The 19,604-nt window shown below is 51.7% G+C and overlaps 3 protein-coding genes across 3 annotated transcripts; 1 reads left to right on the top strand and 2 right to left on the bottom strand.

Annotated features, from left to right (window-relative positions):
- Window positions 1-107: 107 nt before the first annotated feature.
- Window positions 108-13,767, bottom strand: LOC128732223 (cytoplasmic dynein 2 heavy chain 1). Its single transcript, XM_053825395.1, has 15 exons — window positions 13,731-13,767; window positions 13,163-13,661; window positions 12,960-13,090; window positions 12,662-12,894; window positions 12,490-12,589; window positions 11,898-12,423; window positions 10,313-11,822; window positions 10,155-10,237; window positions 5,622-10,027; window positions 3,920-5,549; window positions 3,679-3,849; window positions 1,652-3,609; window positions 1,303-1,583; window positions 507-1,235; window positions 108-395 (listed from the first exon to the last, which is right to left on the bottom strand). Exons 1-15 carry the CDS (start codon window positions 13,765-13,767, stop codon window positions 108-110), a joined length of 12,582 nt encoding a protein of 4,193 aa, XP_053681370.1.
- A 515-nt stretch (window positions 13,768-14,282) lies between these two features.
- On the bottom strand, window positions 14,283-16,151 carry LOC128728085 (prion-like-(Q/N-rich) domain-bearing protein 25). The gene is made up of 7 exons (XM_053821851.1): window positions 16,085-16,151; window positions 15,864-16,003; window positions 15,616-15,751; window positions 15,326-15,469; window positions 14,887-15,207; window positions 14,425-14,565; window positions 14,283-14,362 (listed from the first exon to the last, which is right to left on the bottom strand). Exons 1-7 carry the CDS (start codon window positions 16,149-16,151, stop codon window positions 14,283-14,285), a joined length of 1,029 nt encoding a protein of 342 aa, XP_053677826.1.
- A 798-nt stretch (window positions 16,152-16,949) lies between these two features.
- LOC128728069 (putative fatty acyl-CoA reductase CG5065) lies at window positions 16,950-18,800 on the top strand. Its single transcript, XM_053821850.1, has 5 exons — window positions 16,950-17,177; window positions 17,273-17,407; window positions 17,480-18,186; window positions 18,248-18,364; window positions 18,441-18,800. Exons 1-5 carry the CDS (start codon window positions 16,950-16,952, stop codon window positions 18,706-18,708), a joined length of 1,455 nt encoding a protein of 484 aa, XP_053677825.1. The 3' UTR covers window positions 18,709-18,800.
- Window positions 18,801-19,604: the final 804 nt, after the last annotated feature.

Below are 19,604 nucleotides of genomic sequence, written 5' to 3'. Positions count from 1 at the left end.
ACCGTGTCAAATATTCCTAAGAAAAATCACTAATAATGCTGTCCTAAATAGACGGCATGACTAAACTGTTCGTACTATCGTAGTTGCTGAATTGTACTCCTCTTAACCTACTGATAACTCTCCGGTACAATTAACGCAATACCAGCGGAAATTAGCTGCGTTTTGCTGAGACCTGGAGCAATATCCATCGTGATCGTACAGAGCAGCACGTCGCGGGAGATGTTATTGTAGAGCGGTACCTCCAACATATCGTCCCGCGAAGCCACGTCGGCGATGTTCGTCTCTCTCGGCACGTAATCCAACTCGAAAGTCCCCGTCATGTTGCTATCAACCGCTTGTTGATAGGCCGTCTGTTGTATCGCTAATTTGTTCTGCTTTAATGTGCCTCCATCGATCTGTAAGGATTTCGTGTGAGCCAGAGATCGACGTAAATTGTGGTTTAAATATAAAGAACCAATTATTAGTGACGATCATCCATTGCCAAAATGGAAAGCTGAAATACATACCAATAACGATGCCACAGAAATGCCATTTTTCGGAGAACCATTTCCACCGAACGAGGCTCTCAGTGCCAGTTCCGTCGTGGAAATGGCAGCCTGCTTGGATTTGCTCAGTTTCAGCGCCGTCAAAATAGCTTCCACGTTGAATAGATGGTTAAAATCGATGTCCTCGATCGCTTGCCGTTCCAGCAGCGTGCCAAACATACGCTCGGCATGCCCTCCTTTGAACGTCACCGCCCTCAAATATTCGATGGCCGTTTTTGGTCCACTCCAGATTCGGCGCCACTGGATCGGTACCTGATTGTCGCAGACCGTCGTCAGCAGCAAGCGATCCTTTGCACTCAACAGCCCCGCATCCTTGAGGGCGACTTTAAGCGCATGGAAACTGGCACTGATCGTGGCGTGCAGGTTTCTGGCGATCGTCAGCTCTGAAACGACGAATATCGTCCACGGATCGGTGCTATCACGCGCACGCTCGATTAGGGAATCGAGCTTCGCGATGATCGATGTCGATGTTGATGAAGATCCTGTGGTTAGTTTGTTCCACAGGCTAACGATGGGTCGGAGGCGCTTGTCGAAATTTTGAACCGAACCGGAGGAGAAATACTGAGAGCGTAATATCTTCAGCGTGTTTCGGCAAAAGATGAGATCCCGAGACGCGTTTGTCGAGGACGGTATTCCGTACAGCGTGGGGCTATCCGTGTCTGGGAGTTGATCAAATGCCTTCAAATAGTCCTGCAAAAAACACGAAACACGTGCTCGAGTGACCGTTACATCATCGAGAGGATCATCGATCACTCACCTCCACGTGGCTGGAATTAGGAACGGTCACGTTGAGGAACATCGGCTGCCAGCGACTCGTCATGATCTTTTCGTCAACGAATTCCCTTATGAGACACTGCAACCGGCAGAAGTCCTGATCGTTGTCGATCCTTCCGCCATAACTCAGCTTCTCGTTTAAGCCTTGCACTAATGGCCAGGGTATTTTTCCACTGCTTCCAGTCACCGAGCCTTCTACGTATTGTATCATATCCATGGCAGTTCGAAGATCTGCATCGGAGAAGTCGTATCTTTTGCTCCATCCTGTAGATGATCACGACGGGAAATGCATAAAATAGAACGAAAACAACGGCACGATGAGTCTGTCTTACCTTGCGGAATGTACGATCGCCTCTCCTGCACGATGGAGTGCAGCAGAAACAACCCCACATACAGCTTGATCGTCTTGTAATCCCGTTTCTTCATCCCAATCACGGAGGCGTGCTGCTCGAGCAACAACTTCAGCTTGTGCTTTAACCCAGCGGGTGGCTCGTACAACACTTTGAGGCACTTCTTCTGAAACGATTCACCCAGCTGCTGGTCTGATTCAGACGTCAACCACAACCGGAAACCCTCAGCCAGCGGCATCGTCTTCAGCGTGTCATCCAACGTACTGGTCAGAAAGTGCGGTACCGTATGCACATTCCGAATGCATATCCAACTACCTGAGTTTGCTGCTTCCTTAACAAGTTTCAACGCTTCCAACTCCTGTCCTTTACCGATCGCAAACTCGCGGAATTTCGCCAAACCGATGCCCACCGTTTGTCGAGCGTGTTCGCGGATCTCCTCCGAAGGATCCATCCCGGAGGACGTCACCAGTAGCAGAGGTTCCGCCGGAGAGGACTCTTCCACGAGGCTTCGGATGGACGGACGCGTACTGTAGAGACTCTTCACTCCGAGCAAATTCCTCACCGACCGGTGGATCGTCCTAGTGAGCAGATCTGGTCGCAAGACCTGCGCAATCAACACCTGCTGGAAATCGGTCAGTGTGACTGGTGCAACGGCTTCATCCGCCTCGATGTACTTCCTCCAAGCCGATTCATTTTGCAGTTCTAACCGCTCGTACAGCTCTGGGTGTAGCGATTGAAGAGCCACCATTTTCCCGCTTAATTCCGGTCGCACCCAACGTGGACAGCGAGTATCCGCACTTCCGGAAGGTGCATCGACATTGGTGAAATTATGCACGAACGATTCCCATTCCGTCTCGGGTAGTTGCTCCGGAAAAGCCTGCTTACACACGTTAAGACCCAGGATGATCTGCGCGTCCTTGGGGATGCTGCGACTCAACAGAACGTACACGCGTCTCACCAGGATGCGGTAGAGATCATCCGAACCAACGTTATGATCACCATTCTCGACAACGCTCAGGAATATGGCGACAAATTTGGACACATTCAACCCGTAGAATCGATGCACTCCCATGTACAACCTAGCGGCCTGTTGGCTGAGTGCAGTCCTCTGCGTGTAATGCTGCATGATCGTGTCTCGGACCTGCACAAACTCATCCAACGACTTCTCGATCGCACTTGCACTGGCTTTGATGCTGTTGAGCGTACCGAGCAGCGGTTCGTTACGAAGTATATCACCCTGCGCCGACGACAGCTCCTGCAGCAGTTTGTCCTGTAGGCTCAGCTTCTCCCGCATGAGGGCGCCTTCCTGCTGCAGTAGTTCAGTGCGTTTGCGCTCGATTTCCGGCTGTTGAGAAGCTACCCACCGGAACGTGAGGACATCCTTCAGACCAGCCGCCGTCGTGGTGAACCGCAGCGTCATTAGCTGTGTTCGGAGTTCCTCACTCAGTGCCAGTGATTCGTGTGGCGTGATCAAGATCAGCTTAAAGTCATCATGGAGATCGACTGGTTTGTTACCCACCTGCAGAAGGCGCTTGTTGAAGTGGCTGTGTACGGGTGTACAAAACAGTGACAAGAGTGGTGGTTCGATGCCGTTCACGTTTTTCACGATCAGAACTTTCCCAAAGCGCACAGCCAGCTCGAGGCTGTAGGCGAATCGTTCCGCGCCCTGACTCGTAACCTCGAACGTGCGGCTTATGTAGGCGAGATAGTTTGTTAGCCACTGCTGTCCGTACTCGGACGGGTCGATTAGCAGTGGAATGGGCGCGGATGAGTATCCTAGCGAAAGATAGCGCACAAGCAGAGCAGCATTTTCACGGTACTGCTGGTCCGCTGACAGGCCCATGCTTTCCCAGATGATCTTGTCCTGGTTAGAGATCAATTGCTGATCGAAATCGAACGCCGGAGTGCTTGTTAGCTGAGCCAGTCGCGCCATGCAGGTCCTTAAATTGATAAAAGAAAGCCTTAGTGCACCCTCTTAAAAGTCATATGAGCTACATTTCTTCGTTTACTTGCGTTCTTCGAGGCTCATCTGCGATAAATGCGTAACGTTGAGTGCCGTCATGAAGCTTCGATCATCCAGGTGCTTGATCGACTCATTCAGCTCGTCTAGCTCCTTGCTCCAGCTGGTGTACTCGCAGTTCAAACTCTGTACCAACACCTCTGCGGTATGGAGGGTGTTCCTGTGATGATAGCAAAAGGTTAAATCAAATGGCAATCGATTTTCCACGGAAAGGAGTAAATGTTGCTTACTTCGCCTCATCCAGCTTGATCTCCAACATGGCCGCTTCTTGTGTGTAAACGTTCAGCTGCTCAGATAGCGTCTGCACGGTGTCATTCACGTTGTCAAGTCCACTAGACAGCGACTTCATGTCTGATTCAGCCTGATCGAGGTTCTCCTTCAACTGGTTTTGCTCCCGCTCGAGTGGTTTAATACTCTGCATCACTTTTGCATACTTTACGTTCGCGATTACCCACGCCGCTAAAGGAGCCGCGGCCGCTGATGCCCTTTTCGCGTTTCGCTGCTCATACGAGTCCGCTTTGGAGTCGAGCAATCGTTCAACGGAGGCGCAATTTTCCGGACTGATCCGTGAAGGATCCAGCGACCGAATGTCCTCTTTGACGCCTCGTTTGGCCAAGAACGTCTTCATACTGTTCCAGGATGTGTCCCGGATGCCCATCAGCCGCAACACACCCTCTAGGATATCCCGCACGATCTCCGGTGGCGCACGCAGTGATCGTATCTCAGACAGGGCTTCTGTTTTAATTTGTCCCACCGCAGCGCTGGCCTCACGTAGCGTTGGTTCCACCAAACTCAGCTCCTCTTCGATGGCGCGTTTCCGCTCGATCAGCTTCTCGCTGCTTTCTTGCGCCTTTCGCTGCAGTTCGAGCAGTTCCGTCTTTTGATCATTCGCTGATCGCATCGTTGCGGAGATCATCTCAAGCGATCGGTTCGCTAGGGCTCGCTTTTCTGCAAGGGCCTGCTGTTTCTCTTGTGCCACCATCTTCAATTGCTCGACCACGCGGTGCGTCTCCGAGAGCTTGTCGACACCGATCTGCATCTTTGCCTTGTGCTGTTCCTGGCGGTCCTTTTCCTGACCGTACAGCTGGAAGTACGTGCGCACAAGGTGGACTCGCCGTAGCGGACAGTCGCTCCATTCGGAAAGTTTCAAGTCGATCACATCGTTGAAATATGCCGGCAGGGGCACAATCGATCCTGTTTCCTTTTGGGTTTTATTTGTCACCTCAGAAACTCCTCCCAGAGCCGCGAGGTACCGTCGCAAATCGTCCGACTTCGAAGCAGCCTCCGGTAGCACCCAAATGAGCTCCGACTTCTGGTGTAGGGCTGGATAGCTTTCGAAGAACGATCGCACGGAAGGTGAGCTTGATTCCAGCACTACCACCAGATGAAAATTGGAGCGCAATCGCTGCATGAAGTACGCCGCCAGTGACATCTGGTACGACTCAAGAGCGGCTTGTGGCTTCAAAGGAGCCGCAATGTTCTCTAGATCGTCACCGAAGAAATCCGCCAAATCCCCTCCAGCCAGGATCGCCTCACACGTTTTCATCGCATCCGGTAGGCAGCTGGCAACGGCGTGATGCAGCACGAAAACCACCGGTTCGTTTTCCAGGGCGCCATTTTGCATCACTATCTTTAGGTCGTTTGTAAACTCACCCATCGAATAGTTACGAGACATTTGTGGGAATGCTACTCGAACACTGAGCATGGTACAGGCAGTATACAACGCTTGAATACGGCCCGATCCTGTTCTTCCGCAGAGGACTAGATTCGTTCCAGGACGAGAAAGCGCCCGACAGATGCTGGCAGTTGTCTCGCAAAAGGATTCACTCATCGGTACATCCACGAGGACATGCTCGGCGTCTGAGGATGAGAGTAAGCCAATACAAAACATTACCCACAAATTTTAAAACTTCCCTAATCTCAAGTACTTACTGCAAATAGTAACGTTGTGATCAACCATCTGACGCCACTGGTCGAAGGACATCATTTGTAGCTCACCCTTCCGGTGGGGTGTTTCCCTAGGGACAAACAGCTCACCCCGGCCGAGCCGTTCCAACATGCGGAACTCCTCGCGCAGGATCTCATCAAACTGCTGCCGTTCCTCGGGTGACACCAAACGATCGCGAAAGATCCGACAACACTCGTGTTGGAGTGCCTTCGCAAAGCTCTCCTCCGGATAGAACAGAAGGCCTGCGATCCACTTCTCGATCAGCTTCGGTGTGAAGCGGTAGTGTGTAGCCTCACCGGGTGGGAATTGCTTATTTATCCTCGCGTACACACCAATAATGGCGTGAACCAGCTCCTGCAGCTTCAGACGTGCCGTACTGCGGCCCAACTGGTTGTACACCGGCAGCAGAATGCTCCGCACGATGCTCTCCATATCCTGATCGGTGGGTTGCCCGAACCGAATCAACCGACACAGTGAAAGAAACCGTGGTGAAAGAGTCGACTTTTCGATGCCTGTAATGGAGGCGCACACCTGCACGCCACTGACGGAGATCCACTCGACTCCATCCGAGTAGAAACCATGCCGATGGATCAGCTGCAGCAGGAGTTCCACAACCTCGCATGTACCCCAGGAGTCCACACCACACAGATCGATGTTTTTCAGGTACAGGACGATGCGTGAGAAAGCTGGCCGATATTCCTTTCCCTTAACGGTCGTCACGATCAGTGAGTTTTGTTTGAGAGTGTACAGAATGTTGGCAGTTGTCAGCTGTGCGCTGCAGTTGATCGTCACCAGCTGATAGCCACTAAACTCCGCCACGATCGTGTGCAACAGCAAACTCTTTCCATTTCCACTGGGACCGACGAGCAGAGCGACTTGGCGTTCGCGGGAAGCGATGATCTTCCGCAGAAGATCACCATTTAGTTTCATCAGAGGGGTCTTCACGAGTACGTTCACATAACACCCGTTCTCGATCGTAGCCCCCGTTATGTCGTCGGTAGAGTACAACTCGATCATGTCCCGGAAGCCGTTGTAGTGATGGTATTCAGCCACAGCTCCGTCTGTGATGGCGATATCTGCCCAAGCGTACACTTGATTCGCGAGAGCGTTCTTTGCAGCCTCAGCAAGTACACCGTTCAACCCGCACAACAGCTCTACACAAAATTGATCCGTGTTCTTCGCAGGTTCGATCGCAACCAGAGCCGACTGAGCGAGCCCGATCAGCGAATAGCCCGTTGGTCGTTCGCGGTGTTCTTCGATCCAGTCGATGGCCCGGTATAGATGCTGATCACAGTAGGACTTCAGCAAATCCACGTTGTTGGCCTGCTTCGACAACCACCCGGACACGATCAGCTGATAAGGGAGATCCTCCACATTCAGGTTGATGATGCCCATGCGTGAGATCGTGGCCGGGGAAGCCGTCGACAGATCGTGAGTCTCGAAGATGAAGTTTACGTTATTTCCGAATTGAATTCGCCAGCCTGAGGGCAGCGTAAGCAACCGATTGTCATCAAGCACAGAGTTGAGTGCCTCGATCCATTCAGGATCGACGTCCCCATCGCAGATGATCCACGAGCGGACGTTGCGGGCTTCAGCGTTGACGGCAACAGCCATCGATGTTAGTACGCCATCCGTCCACTGGCGGGTGTCTGGATCAAGCCTTCCAAGCAGCTGGACGCGGTTCATCGACTTTGGGGAGATTGTGTGGATGCGAATGGTCTGACTCTGCGCCAGTAACGCCTCCTTCAACAGTGCGATGAGGGTTGTTTTTCCTGCCTGTGGTGGACCAATCACCACGACTCCCATACGCTTCTGCAGCTGTGCGTGCAGTTCGAGGCATTTCTCGACCTGCCGATCGTTCTGCTGAAGGCCGAGGGTTGAAAAGGAGTCCACAATCCTCGCACGGAGCTCAGTGTCCGCGTAAGGTGCGATCGACACCCCCGGGAATACGTTGCTGAGCAGCACATCAAAACGCTTGGCATCAGACAGCGTCAACCGGCACATCAGATTCGCTCGGATAACGTTCACGACGATCACCGCTTCATCCACGGGGTCTTCACCTGCCGCTTTCAGAGCACCACCGCAGGCACACAGGACGGCTTTAAGCTCCCTTAAACCCCAATCGTAGTGTCGTTGGCGCGAAAGTATCTTCTGAGCCAGCTCAAACAGCTCTACGATCTGATCACCGAGCCGATCAGCTTGCTTAAACCCTTCAACGAACAACGTGACTCTCGCGATCTGCTGTGGTCGGGGTGCTTGCATCGCGATCGGTCGAAAAAGTGCCTGCAGGTTGACTGGAAGTTGCTGTCGACCACCATATTCCTCTCCAGCCGGATTGAGCGTCACGAACACGCAGCAGTGTTGATCGAGTGGGATCTTCTCACCACCCATCGAGACCTCTGCGTGCCGATCCTTAAGGGCACGTTGCAGTGGCTGAATTAACATCGAGATCGATGATAGTGTAGCTTCCTGGAGTCGGTTGAACTCGTCGAAACAACCCCACGCTCCACAGCGAGCCAACCCGGAAAGGATCAGTGCCATCGCGGCAGTGTCGATGTTTTCGTCACAGTTGAACACCAGCACGAGCCTCCCCAACATGGCTCCGAGTGATTTTACGCATTCCGTCTTTCCGGTGCCAGCAGGACCGAAAGGATTCCCACCCAACCCAAGCTGCATCGCCTGCGTCAGGATGAGATAGCAGTTATGTGCGAGCGAGGTGTACACAAGCTTGCTGTAGTTCCCGAGAAACTCGTACGAATACCTGAACTCTGCGTGCACCATGCGAACGGTCACGTTTGCCTGCGGATCGGCGTAGAACTTGAGCTGTTGCAACCAATGCCAGTCAGTGCCGTTGGTGACGTTATGCGCGATCAGATAGTCAACCGTAGTGCGCTGGTACACGAGATCGATCAGCAACGATCGAAGTTTGATACTCGTCAGTGGGCTCTCGCTGCGCTGCAGTAGCCCTGCGTACTTAGAGATCTCATTCTGCACGTGTTGGTTTAGACCTGCCAGCTGCATCCCGATGATGGCCTTCTCAGCACGTCGTGTAAACGCGATCATGTTGGCGAGACAGATGATCTGCATCGGGAATCGCTCGATCGAGGCTGGGTCCAGGGAGTCCGCACTCTGCAGGCACTGTCCGAGCAGCGTCCTTAAGGTGTTCTGAATTTTCCCTACCAACACACTTAACCACTCCTCGACGGGTGATCCAGCGATCGCGAGTGGTTCAACGAGCCGAATCTCGTCGCCTTCCTCACTGGCGAAACCGAGCACCCGAGTACAGTCCTCCTCCAGCAGTAGTCGGTACACTCCGGGGAAAAGCTTGCGGATGTGCTTCTGCAAGATGTTCTCCTTAGAGGACTGACCCACCAACTCCAGCAGGTCGTCGTCGGATAGGAAGTAGAACCGAGCGAACGCGTTACGCTTCGAGCTGATGAAAGCACTGAGTGCGTTCTGGCAGCGCGTGATCTGCCCCTGCAACGTGTCTATGATCGCCAGTACGTTGTTGATCTTGTTCACCGACACGACGCGTGGATCACTCGCGATCTCCTGCATCACATAGCGGAAGTTCTTGTCGATACTCCGAAACACGGCCTCCTCCTTGCGGAGTGTTCCAACCCCAAAGATCGGCTCAAGATAGATCCACCGCTTCTGGATCTGGCTCAGATGCGTCACGATATAGTCGAGATTGTTCAGCTTTTCCTCCCACACATCCGCTTGGTCCGAGAATGACTCGAACGAGGCCGAGTTCTTGGCAGACTGCAGCAAGAACTGATTGTCACCGATCTTGTTGAGCGTTTCCACGTAATCCTTGATGAGCTTCATCGAACTGCCCCGCGAGTCGGTGTAATTCGTTAGCTTCAACGTAGCGGTGACACTCCACTGTTCCAATTCCACGATAGCCTGCCGGATGACATGCTCCGAGGCCGCACTCCGTACGATCGCTTGAATGTCAGCCGTCTGCTCGAGCAACCGATCACTAACCGCCAATACATCACCGAGGCATAGGTCGTGTTGTGACTTAGAGTCGATCGACAGCATCATACACAGCTTCGCCCAATGCTTCTCGATCAGAGCGTCAGATTGCAGTGTTGCCAACACCGGCAGCGCAGCCTTATACCTCTCGATCGTGGTGCTAATTCGAGCGCTGGCAACGCTCGCTGGTTGTGTGGAGGGCGTCTTTTCCCAGCGCGCCAGGAAGTCCGTTAGCAGATGAGGCCGCCGTCGGTAAATGGTCCACTCTTCGTTCGCCACCGTGTCGTAGTCGGTGAGGAACTCATTGAAGATTTCCCAATTCCTGCCCTGCTCGGTTATGTCTTGCTCCAGCTTGGCGAAGATCTCGTTGAACTCCTTGGGCACGGTTATGTTAAACTTTTCCGTCTGTTTGCTGTATAAAATGGGAACAAGGCATAGAAAATCGTAGCGTATTAGTCATTGTAGGTCATTGAAACTAGGTTAGAATTAGATTTAGCTCAGTTTAACCAACAAATGCGGCACTGAACCGAGCAACTTACTTGAGCGTTTCTCGTTTCGCGAGTATTTGCTTCCATTGGCCCTGGCGTTCGCGGAACAGCGACATGTCCGCGTTTTCATTTGTCTGTAAAAAAACCACGTTCAAACCCATTATTATACCTTCTGCGTCAGCATCACACCAACAGAACTTCCTGCCTACCTCCAGATCCTTGATGGTAGACTCCCATCGAATGGCGAACTTCTCAGCCTCGTCATTCAGCTCCGTGATCTGTCGCAGTACGTTCTCCCGGATGATGTCCAACCGGCCTTGTAGCAGCGTCTGGTGGTTGTCGATCAGTGGTTGCAGCTGGTTCCACTGCAGCAAAATACCGCTCAACGCAGACACTCGCTCCTTACACCATCCAGCCAGGCACGAGTCCTTCCCTTGTAGTGTCTTCATCAGCTCGCTCATCCTGGGTAGATCGTGAACGATCTTCTCATACTTGGCGCTCGATTCTGCGATCCCAAGCTCGTCCTGTGGTATGTTTTGCAGCACATTAAACGAATACGCCAGGTACTCCTGAATCTCCGCAATGCTATCAAGGATGGAGGTCCTTAGGCTTCCTGCAAGCGCTTCCCAATAACGCCGGCTAAGCGATTCCACGTCGCTGCAAAGCGGCGCGTAATTAATACGCAGACAATCGAGCTCCTTTTCGCGCTCTTGCACTCGCGCCAACTGCTGGCTAAAGCGTTTGCACGCTCGGAAGTTGTTATCCCAGTGCTGCCAACCGGTGCAGTGTACCGTGCACAATTGCTCCAAGTCAACCATTCCGAGTGCCACAAAAGGCAGCCAGCTGTCGCGAAATTCTAGTAGCTGTCGGAACACGATCTCCGCTTTCTCGTAGAGCACCCCGAAGTGCCGGTAGTTCCGCTCAATCATGACCTTAAACAGTGCACCACTTTGATCCGATAGCCCCTTAAAGTTGACCGGTTTCTCGATAAAACGTCGCACCTGTGAGTAGTACTTCGAGCGGATCTCCTCCAGCGATGGTCGGAACTGTATCCGCTGCTGGCGGAAAATCAAATCCACGTGGATTTCAGGCAACCGATGATGAACGTCCAACAACCCAGCCACGTACTGATACTCCAGCACCTTATACAGTTGGTAGTCCCAGTGAAGCTTAAACGGGTGCAGATTTCCGTACCGCTGGCGCTCGAGACTAAGGACGATCTCACGCAACCCACGGATCTCCTCCTTCCAAACAGCAGCCTGCCGAATCAGATCCGTATCCATCAGCTTCAGTACGGCCTTGCGGGCTTGCTCGTGATGTCCGGTAAGCTGATTGTTGTCCTTCAGCAGCCGCTTCACGGCGTCCTGGAGTGCCTCGATGTACCGTTCGACTGAATCCTCCTCGCTCCAACACACGGACTCACTCTTGACCAGCTTCGAGAACTCCATCGCGCTTTTCAGCATTACCGGCCGGATGCAGGGCACCATCACGCCTCCGATGGTGTTGTGGAAGGTTGCAACCTGCTGCAACCGGCGAGCGTGTGCCACGAATCGCATCGAATGGGCAACATTCCGCAGGATCTCGGGTGAGTGCTTCAATCCCAAGTTCTGCAGGTGGCGCACCTCATCCACGAAGGTGACCAGCTTTGGACCAAACGTCACCTTCATGAACTGATTGTCTGCCTTATCGAACACGACGACCGGTTGGTTTTCACGAAGGCTGTTAAAAGACACAATCGGGCGGAGAGTTTGATTAATGACTAAACCTTTTTCTGGGGAACAAAACCTGAGCTACCTTAACACTCCATCACGGATAGCTGCCATGGAGTTCTCCGTCCACGTCTCAAAGTTGCCTCGAATAAGCGCCTGCATTTCCTCCTTGAACTCGGTAATACGCTTCAGCGTCTCGGCGTGTCCTTCTCGGTCACGACACAACGCTCCCACGATCGACTCAAGCTGGCGTAGTTCATCCTCCACCACTCGATAGCAACGGGTTTCCGCCACAATCGGTGTCACGTTGCTCTCGGTGAAGTTGGCTGCGTTTAGCATTTCCCGCAGCTCGCGTAACATCGGATCGACGTTACGGAAAATTTGGGCCCGTTCCGGTGTGAGCGTTTCCGTGATCAGTGGCCGGGAAAGGATCTCTTTGTACCGGTTGAACACCATCACCGCGTGGCGCGGGTTTCCGCCCGTTTCGAGGATCTTCTGCTGCAGTATGAACGCGGCGCTCTCGTCGATCTTGGCCAGTGTTCGCTCCATTTTGGTTTTCGCCGTTTCCCACCGCTTGTTTCCGAGGGGCGTCAGATCGTAGATGTTGATGCCTGCAATGGGAAAGAGTTGCCGTGCAATAAAAGAAATTGAAAATGGCTGGAAATGACCTTCCATACCGTGAAAGGGCAGAGCCACCTCATTCGCTAGTGGAAAGTATTTTTCACTCTCAAAAAACAGCGCATACAGGAGGTCCTTGACGTGGCGAATTTCCAAAATCTAGAAATAATGATTTAAAAAAAAATGTTACTTGTTAGCATTTTAAACCTGCTCCCGTTGGAAAACGTGTACCTCTTTGTATCGGGCTTGAAATTTGTTCAACAACTTCGATCGGTAGGGTTCACCCAACCACGGATGAGGCTCGTAATTGGGCCAGAACAGGCGCGTCAAGGAGTCAAACGTTTGTATCCACGAATCGAGCGTTTCCTTCACGTGGCCAATCGCATCATCCAGCGACACCGTTCCAATGTCCCACATGTCCAGCTCGGTTAGATGTTCCGTGCACGAGGACACTACACGAACGGCTGTGGTAAAAAGAATTATCCTTTTAAAGAACTATAATACAAGGGAACCAAAAACCTGTACGTACAGATCATGTCGAAGATGCTGCACATCCGGTTCTGTGGATAATGGTTGGGTAAACGCCAAATTTCATCCAGCGCCGACTGGCAAACGTCGATCAGTTCATCCAGCCGGTTAAGGCTCATCGTTTCGTTATCCCTAAAAGCACAAACAAAAACCAGATCGCCATTTAATAGGTTCGCGAAGGAAAAATCGCGTCCTTTTACTTACCCAAACTGTTCACTGATCCGTTCCAGGATACTAGCAAACGAACGAGCCGCCTCCCGATCTGCCTTAACCGGTAGCGCCTTCGTTTTGTGTGTCCAAAAGCTGACCTCATCCTGCAGCGAAAGGATACCGGACTCGGTCAAACCCAGCGACAGGCCCAAGCTCGAGTGAAGGTTCTGCAGCAGAGTGCGAATTTCGGTCGGATACTCGCACCGTTTCAGTATGTACGGTGAAAAGACGCGCTGCAGCGAGTTGTAGATGGATTTCGCCAATCCACCCTCGAGCGTAAGCAACCCGATCCTTGCGGCGCCTGTGTGCCCGCTAAAGTCGAGATTCGGTATTTTGTAGAACAGCAGCCCGTACTGATTCTCCACCGGGACGCTGTTCTGCAGCAGGACCGCTCCGTCCACGGATACGGCTGCCAGCACCGTCACGTCATCATTTACGAGAAACTCCTTGATGACGTCACCACTCTCGAGTGTGGTCACGTCAAAAAAGTCCACTGCAGGAAAGCGAGAAAGCGAGACCGTGAAGTAGTGCATCCTTGAATCCTCACGGAGCATTCACTTACCGCAAGCGTTGTAGATGAATTTGTACCGGTTGGTCATCGTTGGGCGTGATCGTTTTACACATCTAGCACGGGTTTTTGACGCGAAAAAACACCCTTTTTTCGCACCACTGACGTGCGTGTGTCCTGGCTCGGACTAACTGCAACGGAGAAAACCGTTCTGTTGTCCTTATTTGTTTGCCATAGCAACCGCGAAGGTGTAAAAGCGGCACATGAGCAGGTGGCGCGCGAGAAGTAGGCATTGTTTACAACCACTTTTGCGAGGGTTTTGGTTGATGTCCTTGGGTTTGCCGGGACGCGATCAACAGGTGCGTTACGCTCCACCGGTTATCGGTTACCTAGGACAACGCGGTTTACGCTTGAGCCTGCTAGGATACCGCACTTTACAGCGGTCGTTCGATGATTGATTGAAACAAAAAACCAAGCTGTGTACATTACGACTACTGGAGCTTTATTTCCATTGACAACAGAAAACAAACAAAACTATCTAAATATTCAACAACAAGCAGGGGTTTCCGGACGTCATCGAACCCCCTGAAAATGGTTTCCTTAGCGTCATAGCGTTTTGAAAATAGCCACGAGAAAGCTGGGGATGATAAGTAAAATAGATGTGGCTGCTAAAATCGTACCCGAACCTAAACGAGAGAGGAGTAAAATTGTGATCAGCTGTCGTGTAGAAGTTAAACGGCTAACTTACTAGCTTTCAGGCACACATGATCCTTCTCGATGAATCCGTTCAAACAAACGCAAACGTTCATGAAGCACTCCATCGACTGCTCGTGCGGTCCAACGTGGAAGTTGTAGCAATTTTGATTGTCGTTGCAGCTATCTCCATGCACTGGAATCGTTGGGTGAAGTAAATGAATAAGAGTTAGTAATATTCATTCGATCGAAGAATAAAAAATCCTTCAATCAATCTGATTTCATCGAAAGATGCACTGCTTTTTGTGGAACATGCGTCATAAGACATGATCAAATCACAAAGCTATCATAGGTGCTGCATTTTAACTACGACTCTTTTGATTGAATTCATGTGCATGTGCAAAAAACAGTTCCTTCTAATTGCTTCCACTCCATGTATAGACGCATAGATTATGCCCTATTAGCAACTCCACAAAGTGCGCGCAATTAGCCGATCGACAGCAACCGCTCAACGTACCGATTTTCCGCTCGCACACGTTTCGTATCCTCTGCTGACCATCAGCAGCCACCTTGGTGTCGTGCAGCGGAAACTGGAAGTGATTGCTATCGCAGACACACCGTTGCTGATAGCACACCGAACCGACCCCGAGCGTGGCAATGCACTGGTTCGAGTCGGTGCAAGGCTGATCGAGCTCAGCCACCGCAAGGCAGCTACTGTTGGTGGCGTCCGCGATGTGGCCGGTCCCGCAAAGGCACTGTCCACCATGGCACACCGAATGAGCCGTCCCATTCGAGCATTCATCGTCGGTTTCGCACGGTTTCGAGAGATTGGCGACGGCTGGGTTGAAAGTAAAGTCCCCCCAAAAAAAAAACGAAACAAAAACATGTAGGCAGATGAACTCGCTGGGAAAACCACGGACAATGCCAAAGGGCATGTAAATGCACGCGCTACGCACCTATCAGCGAATGGCAGGCACCGGCGTAGATGACGAAATGCTCCCGGCACTGGCAAACCTGTTTCGTTCCGTCACAGTCCGCAAAGTGATCCTCGTTGGAGCACTGCTCGTTGTTTTCACACTCACCTCCAAGTGGTACGGATTCTGCGTGTCCAGGACGAACCAGGACGTGCGAGATCGAACGATCGAGCGATCACGTGAAAGAAAGGGACAGTGAAGGACAGTGACGAAGGAAAGTGAGGTTAGGTGTGCGAACTCGCGCACCCATTTTGGCACAATGGCACACTTACTGTGGACGCACTTTTTCTCCACGCGGCTTGGCAGGAAGCCATCATTGCAGACGCATCGGTGCGTCTTCTCGTCGCAAAACGAATTCGCAACCTGACACGGACATTGACCGCCAATCTGGTTCGACACTCGGTTGACCTTAAGCGGGAGATGTGAGCGATGGAAGGATGAAAAGAATCGAACACGTTTATGTCAGATGACGGCAGCTCAGGTGGTGCACCAAGTGGTGGATGAAGGTCACTGTACGTACCAATGGTTTGCACTCGGTGGCATTGCCACCCTGCAGCAGGTCAGTGCACCGGCACTGTTCCAGCACGCACGTGGAGTTGACGGACGCGCTGCGGAATGGTTCGCAATCGAGGTCATCATCGCACGCGAGGTCTACGATGTCTGTTGGAGGACGAATTTCGGGGATCCACATCAAATTCGGGGTTGTGATTAGGGTGGCAAAAAAAAGGACACCACACTTACCACTCGATCGGGCGGACTCTATCGCGAGGGTCACGAAAAGAAGCGAGAGAATAAGGATCCGCGCCATTGTGGGAGGATTCGATGTGTTCGTGCGTGCTGTTACGAGCGAGATCTTCGACTGTAAGGAGCGTGTGAAGGATGAGAACGATGCTTCGAAGCGAACTGATCGTTATCATGACAGCTACTCGACCAATTTGGAGAGTTTGATATTCCTTTTAGTGGAGACTTTCCACTGCCCTTTAGCAGGTTGGGTGAACGGTTTAAATTTCGGCGCAAAAGGATTTAATTGCACAATTGCACTCCCAAGCACGCCATGCACGTAATAACGTTTCATTTGCGTGGTTTTTAAAAAGGCGAACGCTAAAAACTGGCACCACAAAATTGCTCGCATCGCGCATCACATCACCGGATACGCGATAATAGCGCAAATAACCAGTTGCACGGTAATAAATTACGCCACTCAATCTACGCACGTGCGTTCGTCCATTTCGCGTTCGTCCCATCGCCTCAAGGATCCCGCACCCTTGGGATGCGGAGGATAACAATGCGCGAGCGGTTCGAGCATAAAAGAGCAGCATGAAGCGCAGGTGAAAAAAAAACGCGCACAAAAGAACGCTCATCTTTCCGCAAGAAGTAGCAGCCCAGGCGCATGATCGATCGACGCCCCACAAACCTAGTGTCTAGGGTGGCGTTACACATGGTAAACACGTTCGGTTTCATTTCCGTGTTACGAGTCAGGTATAAAGGCGGTGTACGGGCCGGTGCCGCTGGTCAGTGCTTTTGCATCCTTCCGGTCGCTACCGAACGTGGCTCTCAGTGGCTTTTTTAGTGCAGAACCGTTGATTTAAACCGAGCTAACGCCCCGATGAACGCTCAACCGATCGATACCGGCCCGGCCGGTGAGGAATGCTTGAATGTGGCTGAATTCTACCGTGGTGCGACTGTCCTCGTTACGGGCGGTACCGGATTCATCGGGAAAGTGCTGGTGGAAAAGCTGCTGCGATGCTTCGATGTGAAAAAGATCGTTCTGCTGATCCGCCGTAAAGGGAATGCGAGTCCTGCAGATCGGCTACACAGGATGCTCGAGGGACCGGTTCGTGTTGTCGCTTGTTTTTAGTTTTTTTAGATGATTGGAATAAAGTGAACACCAAAAGTGACGTTATTGGTCTATCGTTTTTTTTTCTGCAGATATTCGACACCCTGCGTAGCACGGTTCCAGATGCAAAGGATCGTCTCCGTCGAGTGGTAGCGATGGATTCGGCTTTTGAGTGTGAAAATATCGTAGATGATGTCGACAAGGCAAAGCTTTGCAATGAAGTACAGGTGTGTGTGTGTGACAGGATCTTCAAGAAATTAACGAAATTCACTCATGGCGCTTTCGAATCCCCTCAACAGATCATCTTCCACGTGATGGCGTCCATCCGCTTTGACGAAGAGCTCGATGATGCGATCGCGATGAATGTTACAGCCACCAGAAGGTTGTACGAACTCGCAAGCGCCATGGCAGACCTGCGCTCGATCGTGCACGTATCAACGTTCTATTCAAACTGTGATAAGAAGCACATCGCTGAGCGCATTTACGACGACGTCCCGTACGGTGGGCTAGAGCACATCCAGCACTTTCTAAAGGGCCTTGAAGCACCAGAGAAACAACAGCTGACCAAGCTCGTCCTGGGCACGATGCCCAACACGTACGTGTTCACGAAGAAGTGCGCCGAAAGCATGATCAAGAGCACTTTTTCGGAGCTTCCGATCGGTGTGTTCCGGCCACCGATCGTGATCTCGAGCTACCGTGAACCGGAACCGGGCTGGGTGGACTGTTTCCACGGAGCGACCGGTCTTTGGGTGCCGATGGTGCTCGGGAAGACGATCTGGTACTTTGGCGAGCCGGATTGCAAGCCATTTATGACTCCCGTCGATCAGACGGTAGCGGGTATGATCGCGGCAGGCTGTGACATCTACCGACGTCGAAGCCTGATCCTTCCGGTCGAGAAACCGCTTCCGGTGTACAATTACGCCTTCGCAGAGAACGCCTTCCCGTTCCGAGATTACGTTGGGCTTGTTAGCTCAGGTCTTGCGAATCCGGTGGATCGATTGCTCAGGTAGATTGGCATTTTGGCCGCACGCCTACGCCTCCCACAATGATCGGTTTTTGTTTTCCAGCCGAATACGCGTGCGTATAAGCCCGTGGAGAATTTTCCCCAAAATCCTGCTCTGGCTGATGACGTTCCAAGCGCGAGTTGCCGACGAGGTGTTGGCGTGGTTCGGAAAGCGTGGCAGGTAGGTGACGAACCTTTAGTCCTTTTTTATTCGAACACCCCAGCTCACTGACTGATCACCATCTTCCCGAGTGCAGCAACGTTAAGATCCTGTCCGCCATCTCGTCACTAGCGGACGCGGTTGAGTACTTCCGGTGTCGCATGTGGACGACAGAAAACGGCAACGTGCGGCGGATGCTGGCGTTGTTATCGCGCGATGACGCCGAACGGCTCGAGTTTGACGGCGATCGGATCGATTGGAAGGATTACCACAAATCGTACGCCAAGGGCATCGCAAGGGAGCTAATGCGAAAAAACCTCCAAAGGCAGCAGCACAGGAAGTCCGCGATGGCGAAAAGCAGTTAGACTGATGAGCTGCAGAAACTGCTCGATTCGCCAAAGAGCCACTGTTAAACTTCGTATCAGCGTGCTTTCATCGCGTCGAAATGGATCGTTACTGGTGCTCATTTGACCACGTTATTCTTCTTTTACACATTGATTGTATTATTAGCTCATTAGAATAAATCTCACATATCTCCAAGCTCGTTAGGTGCTTTCGATTGGTTTTTATGCATATCTTTAGCCGTTTTTTTTATTATAAAAACAAATTGATAATTAGTTATACCCCGCTCGAGCAGTAATTTATTTTTTATGTGATATTGAACACTCGCGATGTTAATGCAAAACCTTCATTAAGATAAACCCACAGACATACACATAAACCAGAGCCATCTATAAAAAAAAACGATGCCCATAAGGTCGACGCGGACGTTAGAAGGCACTACTTTCAGTCAAGAAACGAGACAGCAGAATCCAAACCAGAGAACATTGTCGTGTGAAACGAGTAAAAATTGGCAGTGTATGTGGGAAAGTAAACGCGTGCACAGCCAGTTCAAGCTAATCAAAAACAGCTTTCCGCTTAAATTAAGCTCAACTTCATCACCGGAGGACGGCTGCTACGATCGTTTAAAGGTGTTTGAACGATCAAGGATGGCATGAGTAACGGATAATACCTGTGCAATGTCACATTCAGGAGGTACTATTAGCGATCAGCGGTGATCACAGGTTAGTGCACATTCGGAAGCCTACAGCGGAAGTTCTGCTCCGTTCTACAGCCTGATAAAATTTTGTGAACAAACAAGTGATCGCAAGGATGGCCCACGCCATAGCAAAAACCGCCGAGCTGCGGGTGACCGAGTTCTATCGCGATTCGGTGGTGCTGATCACCGGCGGAACTGGTTTCCTCGGAAAGGTGCTGGTTG

This window comes from Anopheles nili, chromosome 2 (assembly GCF_943737925.1).
Source record: "Anopheles nili chromosome 2, idAnoNiliSN_F5_01, whole genome shotgun sequence".
Lineage (NCBI taxonomy): Eukaryota > Metazoa > Arthropoda > Insecta > Diptera > Culicidae > Anopheles > Anopheles nili.
The sequence above is the reverse complement of the archived record's forward strand: the minus strand, read 5'-3'. Positions and strand labels throughout refer to the sequence as shown.

What these genes read in the sequence shown, in the direction of transcription:
- LOC128732223 (XM_053825395.1), bottom strand. Translation starts at nt 13,767, where the DNA reads ATGACCAACCGGTACAAATTCATCTACAACGCTTGCG. An exon ending in GCGAAACGAGAAACGCTCAA is followed by an intron (nt 10,028 to 10,154) that starts GTAAGTTGCTCG and finishes CATTTTATACAG; the next exon opens with CAAACAGACGGAAAAGTTTA. An exon ending in ATCAAGCTGGATGAGGCGAA is followed by an intron (nt 3,850 to 3,919) that starts GTAAGCAACATT and finishes CTATCATCACAG; the next exon opens with GAACACCCTCCATACCGCAG.
- LOC128728085 (XM_053821851.1), bottom strand. Translation starts at nt 16,151, where the DNA reads ATGGCGCGGATCCTTATTCTCTCGCTTCTTTTCGTGACCCTCGCGATA. An exon ending in TGCCTGCCATTCGCTGATAG is followed by an intron (nt 15,208 to 15,325) that starts GTGCGTAGCGCG and finishes CTTTCAACCCAG; the next exon opens with CCGTCGCCAATCTCTCGAAA. An exon ending in CGTGTGCGAGCGGAAAATCG is followed by an intron (nt 14,566 to 14,886) that starts GTACGTTGAGCG and finishes CAACGATTCCAG; the next exon opens with TGCATGGAGATAGCTGCAAC.
- LOC128728069 (XM_053821850.1), top strand. Translation starts at nt 16,950, where the DNA reads ATGAACGCTCAACCGATCGATACCGGCCCGGCCGGTGAGGAATGCTTG. An exon ending in ACAGGATGCTCGAGGGACCG is followed by an intron (nt 17,178 to 17,272) that starts GTTCGTGTTGTC and finishes TTTTTTCTGCAG; the next exon opens with ATATTCGACACCCTGCGTAG. An exon ending in TGGTTCGGAAAGCGTGGCAG is followed by an intron (nt 18,365 to 18,440) that starts GTAGGTGACGAA and finishes TCCCGAGTGCAG; the next exon opens with CAACGTTAAGATCCTGTCCG.